This window comes from Moschus berezovskii, chromosome 11 (genome assembly GCF_049115385.1).
Source record: "Moschus berezovskii isolate FMDL1 chromosome 11, NW_MosBer_1.0, whole genome shotgun sequence".
In the NCBI taxonomy this organism is placed as follows: Eukaryota; Metazoa; Chordata; class Mammalia; order Artiodactyla; family Moschidae; genus Moschus; species Moschus berezovskii.
This window is the reverse complement of record NC_142470.1, coordinates 12785444-12801858: the sequence shown is the minus strand read 5'-3', so window position 1 is coordinate 12801858 and position 16415 is coordinate 12785444. Positions and strand designations below refer to the sequence as shown.

The 16415-nt window shown below is 40.7% G+C and overlaps 1 protein-coding gene across 4 annotated transcripts; it reads right to left on the bottom strand.

Moving 5' to 3' along the window:
- Positions 1–27: 27 nt before the first annotated feature.
- Positions 28–16413, bottom strand: ZBTB26 (zinc finger and BTB domain containing 26). 4 transcript variants are annotated; one of them, XM_055399567.2, is made up of 2 exons: positions 16198–16413; positions 28–6064 (listed from the first exon to the last, which is right to left on the bottom strand). In XM_055399567.2, the coding sequence occupies exon 2, from the start codon at positions 6052–6054 to the stop codon at positions 4729–4731; it is 1326 nt and encodes a 441-aa protein (XP_055255542.1). In that variant the 5' UTR covers positions 6055–6064; positions 16198–16413; the 3' UTR covers positions 28–4728. The 4 variants fall into 4 exon arrangements, with proteins under 4 accessions (XP_055255542.1, XP_055255543.1, XP_055255540.1 ...); XM_055399568.2 differs by having other exon boundaries at positions 16226–16413; XM_055399565.2 differs by having other exon boundaries at positions 16230–16348.
- Between the last annotated feature and the right edge of the window lie 2 nt (positions 16414–16415).

The following is a 16415-nucleotide window of genomic DNA, read 5'->3' as shown; positions in this document are numbered from 1 at the left end:
CCCACTGTCGGCACTCGAGCCGGTTCGCTCCGTGAGTTCTCAACATCCGAATGGCAAACGGGTTGTGAAGTTGTAGTACAGCGCATCTGTCGGAGTACCCAGCGCAGGGATCCCGGGAGACCCTCCTGGATTGTTAGGGACCGGATCTTTTGCTTACCCGCCATATGAAAGGTGGCGGGGAGGGGGGTTGGGAAAAGAGGAGGGTGATATCGGAATCAGAATTGGAGATTACTTAATTGGAGATCTGGATCCCACCTCACTTGTCAACCTATGGCTTCCTCCCTACAGCTCTGCCCTTCTCAGTTCCTTGGGAAACCCAGGCATCTACCTAAACCTTTAACCCGGCTCCTTCCTCCAACATAGGCTATTTCCATCTACTGTAATAGAGCGTGGTTCAGCAGAGGTTGCTGCGGGCCATTACCCGCCCCCCCCCCAACCCCGTTACCAGGGAACGGTTACCAGACCATTAATGTTTGGCTGTTGGTCTGTGCACGGCAATGCTCCCCGCCAGAACCCCCCACCTGGGGGTGGGGTGGGGTGAGGAGCCTGAGAAGCATTTGGGTTGGGTGCCTGGCTGCCCTAGGGATGAGAACTGGACAGGGTCTGGGGACCTGGCCCTGAGGGAGCCGACAACTGAAAGCTGTCTCTCTAGCCAGGACTTGGTCCTCAGATAGTGAAACTTGTGCCTTGGGACCTTGCCCTTTCTTGTCAAAACAGAATATTTACCTGGTGGAGATTTACAGGAACATCCATACCTGAGCATGACCGGACCTCCAGAACAAATACACCAGGAAGTTTGCAACAACTAACTTTGTGCCTCTCTCACCTTTCCTATAAAAGGGCTTTGCTGAGAGCTTTTGGGGAGTTTCCCTGATGGGTCAGCTGGTAAAGAATTCGCCTGTAATATGGGAGACCTGAGTTCAATCCCTGGGTTGGAAAGATCCCCTGGAGAACGGAATGGCAACCCACCTCAGTATTCTGGTGTGGAGAATTCCATGGACAGAGGAGCCTGGTGGGCTACAGCCCATGGGGTCACAAAAAATTGGGACACGACTGAGCAACTTTTACTTTTGGGGAGTTTGGGGGTTTTAAGGCATGAGTCACCCACCTCCTTGCATGGCCCTGCAGGAAACTTCTCTGTTCCAAACTCCCAACATTTTGGTATTGTTTGGCTTCTCCGTGCATCTGGTGCATGGAATAACACTACCACTCATCCTTCAAAATCCCATTCATCGTTCATAAATCACATCATCCCTAAAGCCATCTTGAATTGCCCATGAATTACTTTGCTCCCACTTAGGGAACCAGTAAACCCTTTGGCTGCCTTAATGACTGTAATTATCATACCTATATTGAAATCTATGTCCCACCTAGGCGGAGGTATTTAGGACAGTGACTTACTGATCTTTTCATTCCTGGAAGTCTAGTGCTTAGTAGGAATCAAGTATTTGCTAAATGAAGGAAAAGTCTCAACCGATTCTTAAAATCAGTTGCTCCATCCCCTCAATCAACAGCACAGGAAGAAGTAACTGACCCTCATAACAATTTTTTGTTAGCCCAAATTTGCTTCTGAAGCCAAGCTCAGCATGCTTGATTAACATGTCTTTTCAAGAATAAGAGTGAGAAAACGTTCCTGTATTCAAATTCAAGCAATTGGAATGGGAAGCAGGAGGGAAAGAGAGAAAATAAACCATTGACACCAGAGCTTTAAATTGTCACACTTTTATTAAGGAAACTTCCCCATAATAAGTGAAGAAGAGGTAGTTCACAGTATGTCTAACATACAACAGATTTAGAACAGCTATTCACCAGCTGAAATAAAATGTTCTGGGTTGTTTGTTTAGGACAATATTTTAGAAGTAGTGATGGTGATCACCCTCCATTTATAGATCTTCTAATAAACTAAAACAAATTAAAACCACATCTGATTTACCTCAGAGCCACTTCAGTTTGGAGTTTGCCTTTAAAATTAAATAATAAATAAATAACTGTGACAGTGATTTTTTTAAAAAACCAAACTAAGGAAAACAGAACCCTCTCATTTTTAGTTATCCTGGGGATCCATAAAATATAAATGCTGAATGTCTAAGGTTTTAAAAAATCTTCCTCCACTACAAGAATACAACTAGTTTTGAAAGTCATCTTCCTCTGTAAAACATATTTGATATCAGTAAATTGATCACTTTGCAATATAATCTAAGAAACATGTATAAACAAAGAAAAAGTCAAGTACCACTAAAATTAAGAAAATGTCTCACAGAAACAGAACACCTCTCCAGCCAAGAAATGGGGGAGACTGTAAACCACTTCAGTGGTTTGCAACTGAAAAAGGTGAGAACTACAAGTTTTACTCATACAAAACCATCAAAAGGCTGATTTTAAGTGATCAAAGAAAGCAAGGCAGTTTTCTTTCTTCTTCCTAGGATAAAACCAAATTGATACCTTATCTCAGTAAGACTATATGAGACTGTAAGCTCTGTGAGGGCAGAGACCATAACAATCTTATCTTCAAATTCTCAGTATCTAGCATAGTGCCAAGCAATATGTGTTCAATAAATGTCTCCTGAATGCCTGAATGAATCCAGAAATAGTCTCCAACCAAAGAGACCAATTTTATTTGAAGCCATGCCTTTTAGTCTTCAAACCAGTTACAAAACAAGACATGAATTTACGCAAAGCAAGCACCCCAACTTGAAATTTCCCTGTGATAAAATGATGTTTAGAGAAAAGAGTGAAACATTGGTTAACATGTTAGTGTCTCACTATTGCATAGAACTGGTACTCTTTGGCTGGATCATATAAAAACCAGAATGCTAGGTAGCATCATTAGATCATATAATGAGTGACATTAGGCATAAGATACCTATTAGTCTTACCACTCCATTTTATTCTCATTTAAAACCTTTTAACAAATGGTAGAAATTATACTTCAAATCAGATTCACATGTAAATGCATCAAATTATAACAACTTTAAGAATACCCTCTGACTACTCAAGTTAAAATTAATTTTTGGTTCATCTATACATGGACTCTCACAGCTCAGAAACAAAAACCAGGAAATCCTGACGGAAACTAAACACTGTTTCCAGACAAAATTAGTTTCACATTTGGATCCTTCTCACACTGTTACTTGTCCTTTCTGTTCCTAATCAACACCCAGCATATCAGTTGCTTGCTTAGGAAGAATGTAATATTCATCTTAACCAAAAAATAATTACCTTACAAAAATAAATCCTTCTGACTGTTCTGTTTGCAAAATTGAGGCTGTCTTAGAAAGCAAACAAGGATGCATAGAGGGGAAGCACAAACTAGAACTTTTTGCTAAAGTATTCTTGATCATGTACTAAAATCTTTTTAAGCCAAGGGACAGTGAGAAGTGAGGAGACCTTAGCTCATATTTAGCCTACTTAGTCTACTTTGGCCAACCTTGGCCAGGCTACCTCTTTGGGCTTTGGATACCCCAACTTAAAAGAGAGGCAGGCTAAATGATTTCTTAAGATTCTCTATGGACTCAAACACTCCTATTATCTAAATCTAACTCAGGGGTCAGAAACAAGTAAGACTCAAAATTTTATTTCTGAACATGTGCTCAGGAAAAACAGTTGTTTTGTTTTTCCATAACGGAAGATCAACTTTGTATTTGATCTGTCAAAGGGGATGAGGTGGGACTGTGTACCATTATAGGAATATCTAAATGCAAAAATCTGACTGCTCCTTCTGTGACCCACTTTTTTCATCCACTTTAGAAATTAAGGTACACAAGGAAATGAGAATTCAGAGACTATTACAATACACTGGACAAAACTCTGAAGGCCAAACTCACCTTACCAATAGTGAACTTCTATAACAAAGTCTAGAGACTGACTCCAGGTAGCCCCTTTTTAGAGAGACCATTATATGTTAGCACACTTTAAGTGTACCTGGAGCAATTCTGATTCCAAAAGCATCACCAAGTAAGCTACAGAATAATTATAAGCATTTGACTTCTTTTGGGGGAAGACCTCCCAAATAAGTACTGTTGTACAACTACTACCCTTTGTTGGTTATGCTCCCCAATGATGATTCCTGTCTGCTGGTAATGATGGAAATATTGTACTCTGGTCTATGTGAACTTCAATCACTTGAAGCTGGGCCATAAACTGTTGAAAAGAGCACAGAATAATCTAAACTATATAGATTATATAGTTATAATATAGCCAGCTCCAGGATAAGTAGATTCATTCATTTATCAGACATAGATGAACTATCAGTGGTTCTGATAGAACCAGGAGTTCTATCACATATTCAGGCTGATAGAAATATCACTTTATATCTCAGCTTATTTCCTACCAAAGAAAAAGATTATTTGCTTCCCTTAGCAAAACATCTATTGGTGGAGTGGAGCTGATGTTATTAACTTCTTGGTACCTTCAGAATGTGCCCAGTGCAAAGTCTAAAATAGTGTCAGTCTAAGACATAAGTTGATGTTAGGTAGACAAATGGAGTACTCCTTGGGAAAGGAAAACAGACATCACAGCATAAATGATTCAAAACAGAACATGGGAAAGGGCAAAAGGCAGGCAAGACCACTCCAAGTGGCAAGTTGCCTGGTCTATTAGTGCTTTTGACTCACCCCTACAACCTGCACAGAGGCTCTGGAGAAGCCAAATTAGCGAAATGACTCCTAAAAAGACTCCGACTATTGCCACGTTTGTAGTCAGTTCTAGTTAGGAGCACAAAGGCCCTATTTAATTCACGCAAGTGCTATCGTTCCTTAAGTTCAGGACAGCTTGGGCCAGTTTACCTGCATCCAGGACCTGTGTCGCATCAGGCTGTGGCTGACACCCTTTAGAGTCTGAGACTGTTGTACATGCAAAAGAATCAAAGTCCACAGTGAGGTCTTGCACATTTCTTTCATTGGCATTATCAAAGCTGTTTTTGCCATGCAGCTGTTTAAGGTGCTTCCTCAAAACTGGCTTATGTGCAAAAACCATGTCACAATAGTTACACTTATGGGGCTTATCTCCACTGTGAAGGTTAAGATGATCCTGTAAGGAACACTTCTGAGAAAAGGTTTTCCCACAGATTTTACACTGGAAAGGTTTAATGCCGGCATGCACACGCATGTGTCGATGAAGGTTGCCTTTCTGAGTAAAAGTCTTGCCGCAGAGTAGACACATAAAGAGTTTGTGCATTTTTAAATGGTTGGCGTAGTTCTCCAGGTGACGAAACACCCTGGTACACTTTGGGCACTGGTGATGCCACTGCAGGCCTTTGTCTACACCTCGAATATTAGGCCCAAAGACATCTTTCGCGGCCATGATGATGTTATCACTGCCTGTGTAAGAGAGGGCATAATTGTGGAGATGGTTTTGCTCTATTTCACTTACTCTGTTTTCCACAGTTGAATTTATCAGAGAGTGCTGGGGCTCGGATGAATGTAAAGCAGTGGGTTCAGAAGAAATAAACTGGTTCTGATCTTTTTTACTTCTAACCTCTGATACATCCCCAATAGATTCTACCTTAACGATCTGAATATCACTGTCCTCCATATCCATACTGTCTTCAGATGGGTGAATACAAGGTGAGTCCTGCTTTGGGGAGCCTCTGGCATCTCCCTGATGTTCTTTCGACTGGGGAGAAGCACTCTGTGGTTCACATCCCTCTTTACTTTCCATTGGCTGTTTTGGCTTTATAAACTTCCACAAGGCCTGCGTGCACCGTTCTACAATGTGACTCATCTGAAGAAAACTCGCAGCGGTCAAGTAATTGACCAGTTCCATCTCAGGGAATTCCAGCACACCACTATAACACGACAAGAGCAATTGTCTCCCCACTTCGGAACTCTGCAATATGGAGATTTTCACCTCTCTCGAATCGTTCAGTAAAAACTGGTCTCTTAAGAAGGGGGAACCTGCAGCAAACACAATTTTATGCCCCTGTACCTCAATATCATCTATGAGAACTGTAACATCACAAAATTTATTCTCTTCTCTTAATTTGTTCATTTTTTGTAACATTGAATCTCCATAATTTTCAAACTTGAAGTGAAGGAGATCTGATCTTTCAGACATTTTGGCAGACCTAAGGAACAGAAATGTAAAAAGGATGAATTTAAGAAAATTTAAGCAATTAAGAAAACCTGGATTTTCCTTCCAAAAACAAATCTGTGTTGTCATACCTGTTCATATGTATCTGAATGAAATTTCCCTTGAAAGAGGAAGCTAATATAAAAGCTTTTGAAGGTTGTTAAAAATGACTCCTCACCAACATCAAGTGTCACTTGCAGCTAAGGAGTGGACTTATATTAGCAGAAATAGCTTGGCATTCATTCAGCTTTTAAGATGCTTAATACAAGAACAGTGCTTGAGTTATTCCAAGGGCATTCTTTTGCTTCTCAAATCAGAATTCTGTCAGGTTTCAGGAACTACCTAAAACATCCCAACAAGTAATAAAGTAATAAGAAGTAACGATTTTATTTTGCATGATACTGTAAACCTGCTTCTTCAGAGACAAAACCCTATTTTCCTTTGGTTTGAATTTTACTGTAATGGCACTGCTTGTCCCATTCCTGTAAACCATCTTCTGTCTAAACTGATGTGAATTTACTCATACAAGTATTTTTGCAATAAAATGAAAGGCACACATTTAAAGGGACAACTTTTAGACAGTGTCAAAGGCACAGGTCTTTGTTCTTTGCATTTTGCACAAACCTAAATTCTTTCTTAAGAAACATTTGTTGATATATGAAATAAATATTTGATATAGAAAAACCAGATGAGTCACTTGGTGGGAATCTGAGTAAGAGTACAGTGGATCTAGTTAATCCCTACTAGATGCTATTCTTTCTTCTTTATCCCCATTCATCCATCATTACTCATCAACTGGACTACTCAAATTCATTCACAAATGCCCATTGGTTCCAGCTTCTATTACCTCTAAACCAACTCCTATACCACCACAAGTCATCTTTCAAAAACATCGATCTGTTTATATCCAACCCCTGCCTAAAATCTTTATGTGACCTCCCGTCATCTCCTAGATAAAGACTAACCTCTCCAATATAAACTGATCAAGTAAATTTAATAATACTTAAGGTAAACACTGGTAAAAACCAACCAACCATGGAGACAGTGTCTTTTTAAAAACTGCGTATTTGTCCTGTTGTAAAGCAATTTCTTTGAACAAAGTCCCCATGTTCTAATTCCATACTGTTACTTGGCTTCCCATGTGTCACTCTAAAGGGAAGCATGAGTTAGCCATGTCAACATGACATTGTCAACATATTATTTTTACAATAACAGCCCACCAGTCACAGTAAAAATAAACTGACACCTTGTCTATATACCAGTCTTCTGTGAGATCAGTGGGTACATAAGATCTACCCGTGAGACGTAGCTCCACAATTTCAGTGCATCAGTAAGTTTACCTTGAACTCTGTCTTCATCAACTCCATAGTTGAGAATCACGAGACAACCAACAGTTCCTAGTGACATCTGGTTCCTGAAGCCCCATCTTTAGAGTTTTATCTTCTAGAACACTGAGTTACAAAGGCCCATAGAACACCAGCTTGTGACAGCAGAATACAGGTCTCACTCATATTGCTCAGTGCCTACTTCATAATAGCACTCTACTGACTCCAAGTCTTGCTGCAGTTATTCCTTTAGTCCAGAACACTATTCCCAGCCAATTCTGATTTTCTTATTTCCTCTGAGAGCCCTTCCCTAACCCCTTAGAACAGTTGTCTCTACTGAACCTGTAACCTAGTTCTTCTATTGTAACACTCAAAATATTAACAGTAATACCCTTTAAACTGCAAGCTTCATGGCATTAGAGAGAATAATCTCTGCCCCATTCAATAGGGCTAACACTGGGAATCTGCATCTTCTAGAGTGAAACACTCTTTCCTTTGGTTTCAAATTCTACTTAACGCAGCCACATTACTGGCAAACCCTATTCTGTTCAAACTGGTGTGAGTACCCATCACCTACTAAACACACAGCAGCTGCTCAGTTCATATTTGTTGAACCTGTAAGATTCATTTGACAGTAATAGGAATACTTGCTGTTAGGAAGACCAGTGCAGTGTCTGCATAAGCATTTCAAATCTGAGGCTATGAGAGCCTACAAACGGATGGGTACAAGGAGCAAGGAAAAAAAAAAAAAAAGATATTTCAAAAAAACTTGTGGGAGACATAAAATGAAAAAAAGCAATATGCAAAGGTTCCAAACTTAGTTCACCTGAATTAAAATGTCACTGAAAGAGAGGTGAGGCTTAGGAGGGGGGACTGGTATGGCACAGGTATATTTAAACACATTTATACATAAATTACAAGCATCTTTTTTGTATGGCACTCTGAGTGTACAGATAAATTATAATCACAATGAAGATGAGAGAGGAGGGATGTAGAGAAGCATATGTAGCATCAGAGAAGAGATGGTAAATACCAGATGAAAAGGAAAAATCTTGGAGACACGGGAATATATTAGTAAAGAAAGTGGCGCAACAGTATTATCCATCACTGGTCAATTTTAGCAATTATGGTTGCTTGACATAGTTGATCTGGCAGTGGTGAATGTCCCAATTCATAACTAGAAATTATACAAATGACTGTTGTTCAAATGGCCAAACAAAAGGGGCATTATTTCTTAGAGGTTTAGCTTGTCCTGAATTTACTGACAGGTCAGCATTTTGAACTGTGGTGCTGGAGAAGACTCCTGAGAGTCCCTTGAACAGCAAGGAGATCAAACCAGTACATCCTGAAAGAAATGAACCCTAAGTAATTCACTGGAAGGACTGATGCTGAAGCTGAGGCTTCAATACTTTGGCCACCTGGTGTGAAGAGCTGACTCACTGGAAAAGACCCGGAGGGCAGGAGGACAACAGGGTGACAGAGGATGAGACGGTTGGATGGCATCATCGACTCAATGGACCTGAGTTTGAGTGGGCTCCGGGAGATGGTGAAGGACAGGGAGGCCTGGTGTGCTGCAGTCCACGGGTCACAAAGAGTGGGACACGACTGAGCAACCGAATGACAACAACAGCACTTTCCTACTAACACTGAAAAATAAGCACTAATTGCTTCCATCTATAACATGATAGTACTCGCCTTGCTTTAGGTAATTCTCCTCAGGGATCACTGTTCCCTGAAGCTCCAAAGACAGGAGTTGGAATACAGTTTCATTTACCTCCTATTCATCAGTCTCAAGCGACTTACCAACACAAGCAGTCAGACAGGTATCTCAGGGACGTGCTTGATTTGTCTGCTGTAGTCCAAGAATGTGAGGAAAAATTAATCTTTCTCCTTTAAGAAGTTTTCCTTAATGTGTCAGCCCACTCTATTGTCTCTCTTTGATAAACTCTTATTTCCAGGCCACAGAGTTCATCCGTTAATTGTTTCCTGTCACTAGTTTCTCTTTCCATCAGAGGGTTACTTATTTGAGGTCAAGAACCAACTATTATTTTTTTACACAACTCATTCAGTAAAAACTGTAACTAACTCTTAATGTTCCCTATGAAGTTACTATTGAGCTATGGTAGAGATGCCCTTCATTATCATAATACTGTTCTTGAGTGCCCTGGGGAAATTTTCTTTCTAGGGTTTGTTTCCAAAAAATAGTTTTGACAACATAAAATGAAATTTTAAACAAAAGTTTAAAAATGTTCAAATAAAAAGGAGTACTTGTTTCATATGAACTAGTTTAATTTTATTTAAAAATAAGAAAAAGGATGGCTAATCTTTACTGAACCCTTGCTGAGTACCAGGTATACGCAAATCGACCCATTTAATCTTCAAAATTTCTATGAGGTAAGTATTATTGTCATCTCCACTTTGCTTATGAGGAAATTCAAGCTTGGTAAACATAAGTCACTTGCTTATTTAAGAAAGGTGAAAAGTATTAAATGTTAGAGGTAGAAATTATGCCTGAGCGACATGATGCAAAAATTCATGTATGACAGAACTAGGCTAGCTGAAGTTTTATCTTATGAATATTAACTGTGATCTCCATTCATATCCATTCAACTATACGCTGACGATTGATATGCTTTTGTATATTTAGTTACACTTCAATAAAAAGCTTATGCTTAAAAATAAAAAATACAACTTAAAGCCAAATTTGTGTCAATTCTAGAGGGCTTTAATAGTAAACCATTTATTATCCTTGTCTTACCTTTCTCACCTATTTTAACTTTATATTATTTTTCTATCTTTTGTGTATTCATCTTTGTAGGATGAAACTTAATACCATTTATAAATAAAACAAAATAAAAGTTAGGAATATATTTGATTTTTAGACTCCCCAACTATAGTTAACTTGTAAGTATAATAGCAATTGTTCATTATTATCATAGAAATCACTCACATAATTCTAGATTATAGCAGACCTTCTAGGAACTGAAAGTAGAGAACTAATTAGTAGACTAGAGACTTGGTCACTACATTCTGCTGATTCTTTTCAAAGAATGATTTCCAAATTCTCTATATTCTTACTACCATTGGCATAGTTCAGGTCCTTACCAACTATTGTCTGGGTTACTGTGATTAAGTCTGAATACTGCTGAGTTTCTCTTAGCAATTTTTAAATGACCCACTTCCCAAACATCAATGAAACAGGAATAGTCTCACTTAAAATCACTTTCTTTTTGTTTATATTTACACAATCCTTCTATAATCATTTCCATAACAAATGTTGCAGCTGATTTGAAATTTCCCTTTGTTAAAACAGGAGTAACCCAAAAGGATCAGTGAATATTTTAGGTTGAACAACGTTCACTGCCAAGCAAGGGACAGTGTGAAAATATCCACGTTTCTTATCTCAAATCCCTCTAATGATACTGATAAGGAAAACTTTCAGGCTGTTTTCTCATCTACCTCGTAAAAGTACCTTTATCTTTCAACTTAGCGCTCACTACTTTGAAATCTTTCTTCCTTTTTTATTAACACCATATGCCATTTTTCAAAGAGGCTGTAATATACCACAGCCTTTCTATAAAACTCAATCCTTTTCTTCTTTTGGGTAACTTGCATGACACTACATTCTCCAACTGCTTACTGTTTCACTTACAACATGTTTATACAATCTGTAAGTAACATTACAGAAATATACCGTTCCTGGAAGAACTTTTGAATATAGGTAAAGTAAGTTGATTCTCAATTTCTTCCTTAATGAATCTCCTTCCCTCTCCACTTTTAAAACACTTCTATATATAACAACACTTCCAGCCACAGAAAGTAAAAAGTAAAATTACTTACAAACTATATTGTTTTGCAACTTTCTTTTTTCATCTATTGCTTTTAAGAGTTAATTTTAATGTTGAATAAAAATAGATCTAGCTCACTCTTCTTAAACTGTTGTACAGAAGTAGGCAAGTGACTTAATGACTGGCCTCAGGTTTCCACCATTCTTTGGCTGATCTGTTCCTTAAGGGTTCTGTAAATTGTTAAAAGGTAAGTATATTCTTCAAAGCTTAGTCCATAAGTTTTTGCTATTTTCTTAAGACTGACTGCCTCAGAAAATCTGTCTTGGTTTCTCAGTGTTTTATTACCTTCTCAATTTAAAAAATTCCTAAATCTCCATCCTCCCTGCACATGGTCCTCCCTTGGCCAGGCAGGGGTGCAGCGGTTCACAGGGCTCTTCCCTGCTCCTGACTTGGGATCCCTAACTTGGCTTGCATGCATTTCTCAGCAGGGCACTGTGGGGAGGAGCCCAGGGAAGCAACAGGGCCTGTGTGGTCCATGACCCCTGGGCCTCTGAGCTCCTGGCCCAGAGAGGTGATGTTAGAAAACTGGCTTAAAACTCAACATTCAAAAAAATAAGATCATGGCATCCGGTCCCATCACTTCATGGCAAATAGAAGGGGAAAAAGTGGAAGCAGTGACAGATTTTATCTTCCTGGGCTCCAAAATCACTGCTGACAGTGACTGCAGTCATGAACTCAAAAGATGCTTGCTCCTTGGAAGGAAAGCTGTGACAAACCTAGACAGTGTATTAAAAAGCAGAGACATCACTTTGCCAACAAAGGTCCATATAGACAAAGTCATGGTTTTTCCAGTCGTCAAGTACAGATGTGAGCATTGGACCATAAAGAAGGTTGAGCACTGAAGTACTGATGTTTTGGAACTGTGATGCTGGAGAAGACTCTTGAGAGTCCCTTGGACAGCAAGATCAAACCAGTCATTTCTAAACAAAATCAACCCTGAATATTCATTGGAAGGACTGATGCTGAAACTGAGGCTCCAATACTTTGACTACCTGATGCAAAGAGATGATTCATTGGAAAGGATTCTGATGCTGGGAAAGATCGAGGGCAGGAGGAGAAGAGAGCAACAGAGGATGAAATGGTTGGATAGTATCACCAACTCAATGGACATGGGCTTGAGCAAACTGGGAAATAGTGAAGGACTGGGAAGCCTGGCGTGCTGCAGTTCATGGAGTTGCAAAGAGTCAGACATGACTTAGTGACTAAACAACAACAACATGGCTAATTTTAACCAAACTAAACCTCAATTCTGATTCCCTCGTAGCTCAGTCAGTAAAGAATGTCCCTGCAGTGCAGGAGACCCGGGTTCAATTCCTTCAAGGGAAAGATCCCCTGAAGAAAGAAATGGCAACCCATTCCAGTATTCTTGCCTGGAAAATCCCATGGACAGAGGAGCCTGGTAGGCTACAGTCCGTGGGGTCACAAGAGTCAGACAGACACAACTCAGAGACTAAACCACCAACCACCTCAATTCAATCTAATAAAAAATAACTGCCTAGGCTGTTACTCTATCATTTGAAATGCATGTTATCTAAACTCTTGCACCGGCTAAAACTCAATAAGTCAAAAATAAAAACGTATGGAGAATACTTCTGAGAACAGTGGATGTGGAGACAAGGAAACCTGTTAGTATGTTATTATTTTAACAGAGCGATATAGAAATAATGAGGGCCCCAATAATATAGATCAGTCCTGGGTGTTCACTGGAGGGACTGATGTTGAAGCTGAAACTCCAATACTTTGGCCATCTGATGCGGAGAGCTGACACATTTGAAAAGACCCTGATGCTGGGAAAGATTGAGGGCAGGAGGAGAAGGGGACGACAGAGTATGAGATGGTTGGATGGCATCATCGACTCGATGGACATGGGTTTGGGTGGATTCTGGGAGTTGGTGATGGACAGGGAGGCCTGGCGTGCTACGAAAGAGTCGGACACGACTGAGCAACTGAACTGAACTGAACTGAATAATACGAAATTGAGAAGAAATAATGTGGATCTATCCACTCCAGTGTTCTTGCGATGGTGGAGCCTGGTGGGCTGCCGTCTATGGGGTCGCACAGAGTCGGACACGACTGAAGCGACTTAGCAGCAGCAGCAGCAGCATTTTAACAGATTCCAGAGATATCTCAAAGAACTGATGGATTTGATAACCAAGGTAGGGAACAATCGATGAAAGCTCGCGAGGACTCTCAGGTATTTGGTTTGAGAAACTGGATGTCTGACAGAATGTCATTCAATAAGCAAGGAAATGCTGGGGGAAATGACCATGGGTCAGGTCTTAAAATGTTTACCCAGAGGAGCCTGCATGACATTAAGGGGAAGATCAATTAGTTAGCTGATATGGCTCTGAAGCTAAAGAGAAGACCTGATTTGGATAAGTTAATAAATGAAAGCATGACATAAATTGACCTATGAATGAAATGACCTAAAATGGCACATATTGGAAGAGAATCTAAGGAAAAGAAATGAAAAATAAACCCACAACAGAAACATAAATCCATTACTTACCTTATTCTCAATCTGGATCTCTTCCAAGCCTCTCCATTTTTTTTTTAATCAAGAGTCTATCTTTGCTTAAATTTTTCCCATTCTTTTGACTCCCATGTTCAATCACTGCTTAGTACAGTGGATAAAACCAGGTTTCCAAGAATCAAAATGCTGCCCCACCACTTTCTAGTTGTATGACCTTGGGCAAGTTACTTGACTATTTCTGTTTTTTTCAGTTGTCCCATCTGTCAAAGAATAACAGTACTTAACATAATAATATTACTTAATATTTCCATAACAATAGGTTGTTATGGAAAATAAAATTAATTTAAATGTAAATTAATGTTTTAAATTAAGTTACTTTTTAAAAGAACTTAGGATAGTGCCTGGAATTGTGCTCTGTAAGCAAATGTTAGATAAATAAGTAAATAAAGCCTGTCGATATCCTTTGTGAAGTCCTTAAACATGTGGCATTTCTTTCATTTTCATTTGATACCAACCACCTGAGGTCTCCATTATTTCACATATTATCACCTCATCATTCTGCTATAATTGCCTTGTAAAAAGTCACTCATGATCTCTTGATAAAGAAATGAAATCTTTTTTTTCCCTTTTTCTCCAAAGGCTCTGCATCCATTGTCTCAGTGGACCCTTCTCAGTATTCTCCTCTCTTGACTTCCGAGACTTCTTGGTTGCTGGAATCCTTACATTTTATCATTATATTTTATCATCTACTTCTGTTTCTGCTACTATATCAACTACTATTAACTACTCAGTTCCATTTCCCCAAATATTCCCTTCTTTCTCAATAACCCCTTCCTGATGCCAACTATTTCCATGGCTTCCACCTCTGTGCTTTAGGATGATTCAAACTTTTACCTCAAGACACGGCATTTAGGCTGAGCTGCAGATTTGTCTTTCCAACTCTATACTGGACAGTTCCATGTGGCTATCCCATCAGACCTTAAATGCAAATATCCAAAATAGCAACTGGTCATCTACACTATGCTTATGGTTTTATTGCTGATAATGGTATTAACATTCTTCAAATTTCACAGGCCTGAAACCTAAGACTCAGCTTTGATACCTCTTTCACCTTCAACATCCAATTCATTATGGAGTCTTTACAGCATTTCCTACAGCATGTGTGCTGTGTGTGCTAAGGCACTCTCAGTCATGTCTGACTCTCTGCAGCCCTGTGGACTGCAGCCCGCTAGGCTCCTCTTTCCATGGAATTCTCCAGGCAAGAATACTGGAGTGGGCTGCTATGACCTCTTCCAGGGGATCTTCCCAACCCAGGCATCGAACCCAGGTCTCCTGCAATGCAGAAGGATTCTTTACCGTCTGAGCCACCAGAGAAGCCCAAGAATACTAGAGTGGGTAGCCTATCCCTTCTCCAGAGGATCTTCCCAATCCAGGAGTCAAACAGGGGTCTCCTGTGTTGCAGGTGGATTCTTTACCAGCTGAGCTACCAGGGAAGCCCTTCCCTTCAGCATACCTGTGTTCTTTCTGATAATACTATCATAACTCCGTTTTGGGATTTCGTTACTTCTCACTAGGCTGATCCCATTACACCTTCAAAAGAATCTCCAATAAGAGCATCTAGACTTTAGCTGAAGAGTCCAGAATCAGTTCTTAGAAATTCCTATCCTATAGGCTGACCTCCAGAACAAGATGATTTTCTACAGTGCAAATCTGACCACACTAGTCTCCTGCTCAAAACTCTTCAACAAGTACCCACCTCTTTTAGGAGTAAATCTTCACTATCTGGACTTCCATCTACTTTCCCAGCTTCATATCTCATGCTTTGCACAAGAGCCCTGGAACCCTCTCCTGCTCTTCCCACACAAGTTAAGCTCAGTTATTCCTTCACAGAACTGCAACTGTTCCTCTGAGCGCAAAACCTCTTCTCCACCTTATCCCCAAGTAAAACTGAAAAGCCTATTCAGCCTCCCCAGCAACTGCCCCTTGAACGTTTCATACATATACGACTGATATGTACATCTCAGGAGCACTCATTTGTTTTTATCTGGTTCCCAAACTTAACCTTGAAAATTAGAACAATGTCTTACGAATTCCCAGTGCCTGACAAGGCGCCAGATATAAAAAAGGTGTTGTAGCCAGTGGCAAAAGGGTAAACTAGCTGCACTCCACAGTGATCCTCGCAGACTGGCACTGAGGCCTTGCCCTGGTCGAGAACTGGCACTTCTTAAAAGATGCCAGAATCGGGTTAAAGCCAACTGCTGGGCCCTCGGCTGGGGTCCCCGGAGGAGGTCCCTGGGGGCATCCTTAGGCTCCCCACTCCAGACTCACGGGAGGGAAAGGGGCGGGGCATAGCAGGGGCCGGGCCAAGGGCTTCGTAAGCACCCCCGAGCCTAGGCCAGCCCCTCGGCCCCCATCCCGGTGCAGGTCCCGGCCAATCCAGGGCCCCAAGGGGGCTCGATTTTGAGAGACCTTGTACCCCTACCCGGCGCTCCGGCCGCCTCCGCACTTACAGACCCGGGGGAAGGCCACCGTCAGGATCCGGCACCGCCAGGAGCTCCGGCCCCTCGGGGCTCCGGGAAGGGGGAGGGGCAGGGAACCCGAGCCAAAGGGGGACCCAACGGAACCGGAAGGGCAGCCCTCGCCGGACAAAGACAACTTCCAGGTCCCATGGTCCTCTCCGCCAATCGGAAGGCGGGGAGG